The sequence below is a fragment of the Salvia splendens genome, chromosome 15 (genome assembly GCF_004379255.2).
Source record: "Salvia splendens isolate huo1 chromosome 15, SspV2, whole genome shotgun sequence".
Classification (NCBI taxonomy): domain Eukaryota; kingdom Viridiplantae; phylum Streptophyta; class Magnoliopsida; order Lamiales; family Lamiaceae; genus Salvia; species Salvia splendens.
In genome coordinates this window covers 14,542,007-14,549,211 of record NC_056046.1, presented here as the reverse complement: position 1 = coordinate 14,549,211, position 7,205 = coordinate 14,542,007, and the positions used below count along the sequence as shown (strand labels likewise).

At 37.4% G+C, this 7,205-nt stretch overlaps 1 protein-coding gene and 1 pseudogene across 1 annotated transcript; one reads left to right on the top strand and one right to left on the bottom strand.

Annotated features, from left to right (window-relative positions):
• The first annotated feature begins 1,655 nt into the window (after nucleotides 1-1,655).
• Nucleotides 1,656-3,704, top strand: LOC121768096 (annotated as a pseudogene).
• A 241-nt stretch (nucleotides 3,705-3,945) lies between these two features.
• LOC121768095 (tubulin beta chain-like) lies at nucleotides 3,946-7,205 on the bottom strand. Its single transcript, XM_042164457.1, has 3 exons — nucleotides 6,721-7,205; nucleotides 5,707-5,976; nucleotides 3,946-4,792 (listed from the first exon to the last, which is right to left on the bottom strand). The coding sequence occupies exons 1-3, from the start codon at nucleotides 7,112-7,114 to the stop codon at nucleotides 4,116-4,118; spliced, it is 1,341 nt and encodes a 446-aa protein (XP_042020391.1). The 5' UTR covers nucleotides 7,115-7,205; the 3' UTR covers nucleotides 3,946-4,115.

Genomic DNA, 7,205 nt, shown 5'->3' with positions numbered 1-7,205 from the left:
AACCGTTTCATTCCGAATTAATCATGCAAACCCAAAACTGAAGAATTCTAAATTTTATGGGTTCACCAAAATATGCAGGATCGAAAATCTTAATCACTTGACAAGAATATACAAATTGCAAATTCTCAACATAAACTGAATTAATCAAAGACGTGTTAACAGAATTCCCAATTTATAAGAACAAATCAGACTTCGTTGCGGCTGCCGTAGCATATATACTTTAAAAGCACGAATTGTAAAAGGAATTCTCAATTAATCAGTTTCCAAATAACCTTACGCATGAAATAAGGAATCAAGAAATCAATTCAGTCATATTTCTTCCCGGTAAACACGAGTTCAATTCATCATCAACACAATCTGGAGCAGTGCACAAGCAGTAACCAAATCTTAACCAGTAAAACCAACATGTGCGGCGGCAGTAATTGAACAACAAAACAGCAACTTGATTCAATTCATGTATACGCAAATTGATTCACCAAAATATAACACCAAAATCAGCAACCCAAATAAAACACGTATTGTGCAAAGCAATATTGACAATTCAATATGCCTTGATCCATAACCAATTCGACGCATACGAAAGAAAAAAAAAATTAAATCACCAACAACGGCGGCCATATATGCAAATACTTTTCCAAAACTCAAATTTGGAAATTGATTACGAAACGGCAGTCATATATGCATAATTATAAAACGAATCGCAAAACCCTAATATCAAGAAATTTCATTTGCTGATCCGTAATATAAACGAGAACAATAAACCATAATTCTCCTTTTCCAATTCTCAGAGAATCATCAATAGAGCGGCTCTGATACCACTTGTTGTAATAATTGAATGAACAATTACGTAAAGCTCTCTATGATGATTAACCAAGAACGACGGAGAAGGAGCATAAACTGTAGAGCGGAAGCGTACCTTGATCCATAACGAATTAAACGGTGGAATTGCTTTGCAGCGGCTATGGATCTTCCAAACGATCAGAGACGTCCTTCACAATAGTCTGCCGAGAGAATACAGAGATATTGAACGTTCTTCTGACGTCTGGGGACCATAACCTAATCTTATATTTATATAAATATAAGAACCTTTATTTTCTATTCGGTCCCTCATCAAATAGAAAATCACAAAATGGTATCTACACTTATTTCCATAACAAATAAATACACTTTAGCCCAAACTTTAATCCTTAATAGATCACTTTAATTGGGCAACTAAAAGATAGCCATACACATTAAATTAGTCATGTGGAAGCCCAAAAATTCCAACGTTCTACATGAAAGATGAAAGTTGATGTTAAAGTATGTTTTGAGTTTTGAGTCAGAACTTCTATTTTTTAAAGTTGAAAGAGTGATGTAGAAATTTTGTGAAAAGTGTGCGAGTTTAAAGAAAATTTTTGTTTCAAAAGTCTAGAATGTAAAGGTGAGGTGTGAAAGTACTTTTGCTCTGGGATGTGAAATGTTGTGGGTTATACTTGGTACTAATTCTTTTCATCTTTTAAATTTACGTATTTCTTTACAAAATTTGCTGCACCCCCATTTTATTTATTTAACAATTATCACAAAATAAGCAAAAATTATGATAATTAGCTAAATAAATTAAATGATTAGTACAATTACTATGTACATACTCCATTTTAACACCTTCATTTCTTGGTAAAAAGTAAAAACAGTTAACACAGTTGTTTAGATACAACTAGGAGAGACAAGGATGAAGATAAAATATTGTGTTGGGAGATGTTTTTGGAAATGTATGGAGTGATCGTTTTCGCGGTTAAACTGCGGATGAACCAACTGACATGGACGAATCAGAGGCACCAAATTCGGAAGTACAACTCGAAAAGCATATCGAACTACCCTTGCTGTTCTTGTACAAGGAGAGAAGAAAGATGGCGCTGACAGTGTATGCAGATCGCATGTCGCAACCTTCCCGAGCAATTATCATTTTCTGCAAGTAAAAATTGAATCTTGCAGTTTGTTTTGTTAACAACTGATAATTTGATTTTGATGATATATGTGGATTTCTGTGTGTTGAAGAGTTAATGGGATAGATTTTGAAGAGGTGGGAATCGAGATCAACAAACGCCAGCAGTTAACTCTTGAATTTCAAGGTCCAATCATATCCCACAACTCAATTATCTTCAGTGGATTTTAGTCCGACTATTTTCCATTTGTTTTTTATTTCCTGTTAGAAATAAATTCCATGATGAGAGTGCCTGCTATAGTGGATGGAAGACTCAAGCTTTTTGAGAGGTAGTATTTCTTTTTCACTTTTCTTTTCTGTTTTATAAGAATGGTCAATGGTTTGTATGATTGATCCATTTGTTAGAGCATCTTGATTTTGTGCAGTGCATAGGAACATGATCTTCTGTATTCATGCACTTTGTAAATTTAGTGTTTATTTGATTATGTGCATTATTCTAATTTTAAGCTTCAAAAGCTCAATGACTGCTTTGTTGTTGCAACTGTATATTGACACACATGCACTTTTGGTATGTTTTGCAGTCACGCGATTATGATATATTTGGCTTGTGCATTTCCTGGAATTGCTGATCATTGGTACGTTCGATTCTCCCTTTTTCATATTTTCGGGTACAATGCTTCCTACATGAATAAGTTGTGTTTAGAGATCCTATCTTTGTTTCTTTAGAACTTATGTTTTTCGTCACTTATTTGTAACCTAACTCTCGGTCATCTAGGTATCCGGCTGACCTGTTCCTGAGATAGAAAATTCACTCTGTGCTAGATTGGCATCACTCAAATTTGCGTAGTGGCGCAGGTCTTTGTACTGATATCTGTTGTTTGTCTATGTCTTACCATGATTCTGTTGCCATCGTTTTATGTAGAAGCTCTAATGTAACTAATAGTCGACCCAAATATCCATGCTATGCTGGTTGATTCTTATTACAACTAGCTTATTTAAAACCTTTTGTGCCACTTTCAGCTGGATATGTACTTAATTCAACTCATGGACCTGCACTCGGGCTGCCTCTGAATCCGGAAGCAGCAGCTAAAAGCGAGAAACTTCTTTCAGCCTCTCTTGCTAAGATCGAATCTTTCTGGCTTAAAGGAAGTGGGCGTTTCTTACTTGGAAGCACTCAGCCTTCAATTGCTGATCTTAGTTTAGTATGTGAGATCATGCAGCTTGAGGTAATGAGCCATGCTTCATTGTGTTTCTGTACCTGTTTAAAGTAGCAGTTTGTATTATGTGATGATGTTGTAATATCTCCTTCATAGATGTGGTCAAGTCAGTTGATACAAATAAAGCTGTAGTCATATCATATTCAGTGTGGTTTCACATTCTCTTCCACATTTTAGAGTTAGATCATTAATGAGCAGGGATGCAAACGTGGTCAAGTACAATTATTTCTGTGTATAAACATCAAACCATCTGACCATAATGTGGTGTTATTTGTAATGCAGCTTGTGGATGAGAAAGATCGAGAACGAATCCTGGGTCCCCACAAAGGAGTTATGGAGTGGATTGATGATACGAAGAATGCAACAAGACCTCATTTTGATGAAGTTCATTCAGTCCTCTTCAAAGTCAAACAGAAGCTGCAATCACAAAGAGCAGTTGCTGAGACAGGGAAAAATGTGCTGCCCTCTAAGATTTAAGTCAATAGTGTTTCCAACACTGATATGTATGATCCCTACTATGTTAAACAATTGTTGGAACTTGGAAAAAATCGTGTGTTAGGAGATTATTATCAAGGAGTTACATATTCATCATGAGAAAATGAGAGGTATAAGAAGCAAGGAGAAGCTACATTTACTGAGGATGAAACGTATATTGGTGCATGTAATTCAAGTCATATTTATCTTACTATGCAATAAAACACCCTAATTTTATTCTTTTTTATCTCAAAAAATACAAGAGTTCATATTTTTGGGCCATCATCAAATTATAAACACATATATAAACTAAGGTAGTAAAAAAAACATAACTAAGGTAGTAGGCATCTCTTAGTAGAATGTAAAACCCGAAATTTCACCAGATAATACACAAGTCCTAATTAATTCAAGCATATGAAAAGGTCTGAAAATAGCAACACAAACCAGACATACATCCTAGATAGGCTATGTAGATACTAAAATATAGAATGGGTTAATTGTACTTAGGCTTCCTCTTCTGCGTACTCATCTTCTTCATCTTCATAATCCTCGTCAGCTGTAGCGTCTTGATACTGCTGATACTCTGCAACCAAATCATTCATGTTGCTTTCGGCTTCAGTGAACTCCATTTCGTCCATTCCCTCACCAGTGTACCAGTGAAGGAAAGCCTTCCTCCTAAACATAGCAGTGAACTGTTCGCTGACTCTCCTAAACATCTCCTGAATGGATGTTGAGTTGCCAATAAATGTGGACGCCATCTTCAGACCAGTGGGTGGGATGTCGCACACTGTGGACTTGACGTTATTCGGGATCCACTCAACAAAGTAGGAAGAATTCTTGTTCTGTACATTGATCATCTGCTCGTCCACCTCCTTGGTGCTCATCTTGCCACGGAAGACAGCTGATGCAGTGAGGTAGCGTCCGTGGCGGGGATCAGCAGCACACATCATGTTTTTAGAATCCCACATTTGCTGGGTCAGCTCAGGAACAGTAAGAGCACGGTATTGCTGTGATCCACGAGATGTAAGTGGGGCAAAGCCAACCATGAAGAAGTGGAGTCGCGGGAATGGTATCAAATTCACAGCCAACTTCCGAAGATCCGAATTGAGCTGCCCTGGGAAGCGAAGGCAGCAAGTGACACCACTCATGGTAGCAGATATCAAATGGTTCAAGTCTCCAACTGTTTGCCAATAAAAGGAGAGAGATTATGCAAAGATACCAAACAATCCATCAATAAGAAATTAGTACTCCCTCCATTCCATAGTAATAGAGTCATTTTGTCATTTTGGTACGTTCCATAGTAATAGAGTCATTTCCATTTTTAGTAAAAGTTCACACATTTTTCCACACCTACTTTACTCTCTCTTACTTTTTTCTCTCTTCATCTCTCAATCTTTCTCATTTTCCACTTTATTCTTCATTTCCTTAACTCACCTAACACAATATTTCTTAATCTCCATGCCGAAAAGAAACACCTCCATTATTATGGAACGAAGGGAGTACTAGTTACTCTCTCCGTTTCACTATAGTTGAGGCGGAACTTTTGGACACGGAGTCTAAGAAAGGGATGTTGGGTGTGTTAAATAAATAGTTAAAAAAGTAAAGAGAGAGGAAAAGTTAGAGAGAATAAAGTATAAAGTGAATAAAATAGAGAGAATAACGTAAGAGAGAAAAGTAAGAAAGAGAAAAAAGTTACTATATATGGAAATGACTCAACTAAGAAGAAACTTCCCGAAATAGAAAAATGACTCAACTATAGTGAAACGGAGGGAGTATGATTCATCAGAAGGATACAACACAGAAGAAATACAACAAAATATTTCTTTAGCTGAAACACAACCAGTAACTGTTAATATTAAGAAAAACTTACTACGGAGTACTATTACTTAGATTGTTCCAAGAAAACAAGTCTTTTTTGTTCCTAAAAAGTAGAAGCTAGAATGCATACCACAGCAAGAACGGAATGGAATTGAAAGTATTTTAGACAGTCTAATTAATTTCTTTCCTATAAAGCAAAAAAAGTTTGAATGCGTAGTTAATAATAGTAGAGACGAAGTACAGAAATCAATATAATAGATGAAGCATGAGACTTACAGCTGGGAGTTGTCAGCTTGAGAGTTCGGAAGCAAATGTCATAGAGAGCCTCATTGTCAAGGACCATACACTCATCAGCGTTCTCAACAAGCTGGTGCACTGAAAGGGTAGCATTATAGGGCTCCACAACTGTGTCAGACACCTTTGGAGATGGGAAGACAGAGAAGGTTAGCATCATTCGATCAGGGTATTCTTCCCTTATCTTGGATATCAAGAGGGTTCCCATCCCAGACCCTGTGCCACCTCCCAAAGAGTGACATACTTGAAATCCTGAAGAACATGATTAATCAGTTAAGCTAAGCTTTCCAAGCAAAAGATTTAAGCGAAGCTTTCAAAGTATTCAAATATATTACTAAAGAAAACATGGAAATCAGTATTTTAAAATAATCAATTGTCCAGAGTCTTTATTAACATACTACTGTCTACTTAATATTTTTGTAACATAAGGCGATCCAGATACACAACAAAGTTCCACATAATACTCGACACAAATGAAATTTCATAATAATCATATCAAGTAAAATATATCTGCATCTCATTCGGACATGCCACATGCTTTTACAGATACCAAAAGTAAAAGTGAAGTTTTCAATCTATGAACGCGATGGTACAGATCACACTCAAGTGGCACGAAAAGGTTAGCAAACACTACCATTGAGTAAAGCCGCACATAACAAGACTTCAACACAACAAACTACGAAAACTTCATACAAGCACAAATAAGACGAAACCTCTCAAAAATAATGCGAATAAGACCTTCAAATAACGATTCACTTATACACAGCGTATTAATTAACATGAATTCCCTTTTAATTTCGATACCTTCTCAAATACCCTAAACATTTTACATAAAAGCAAATACAGTTCGTCAATCAGCCGTAAAATAATTATCTAATCTACACGGACGCACACACACTGACACACATACATATACACGCGCGCGAGTACAGCTATTTTACGCAGAGATAAATGGGGCAAAAAACGGCATAAAATAGAGGAAACGGCAATTTTTACCCTGGAGACAATCGCAATTTTCAGCTTCCTTTCTAACCACATCGAGGACGGAGTCTATGAGCTCAGCTCCCTCGGTGTAGTGACCTTTCGCCCAGTTGTTGCCTGCCCCGGACTGCCCGAAGACGAAGTTGTCGGGGCGAAAAATCTGACCGAACGGCCCGGAGCGGACGCTGTCCATGGTTCCTGGCTCGAGATCCATGAGCACGGCTCGGGGAACGTATCTGCCGCAGCTAGCCTCATTGTAGTAGACGTTGACGCGCTCAATTTGCAGATCGGAGTCGCCGTTGTAGCGACCGGTTGAGTCGATGCCGTGTTCAGTGCATACCACTTCCCAAAACTTTGCTCCAATCTGATTGCCGCACTGGCCGCCCTGGATGTGAAGGATTTCACGCATTCTTTCCGAGAGAGAGAGAGAGAATTGGCAAAAGAGGGTTTTGCTTTTCTGGATTTGCGTTTCGCGGAAATGTTGAAGAGAAAGGGAAAAA

Bases quoted from the DNA above. Each gene is read 5' to 3' on its own strand.
- LOC121768095 (XM_042164457.1), bottom strand. From the start codon at position 7,114: ATGCGTGAAATCCTTCACATCCAGGGCGGCCAGTGCGGCAATCAGATT. The intron at 5,977-6,720 runs GTAAAAATTGCC...CATGTTCTTCAG, and splicing joins AAATTGCGATTGTCTCCAGG to GATTTCAAGTATGTCACTCT. The intron at 4,793-5,706 runs GTAAGTCTCATG...ATTGGCAAACAG, and splicing joins CAAGCTGACAACTCCCAGCT to TTGGAGACTTGAACCATTTG.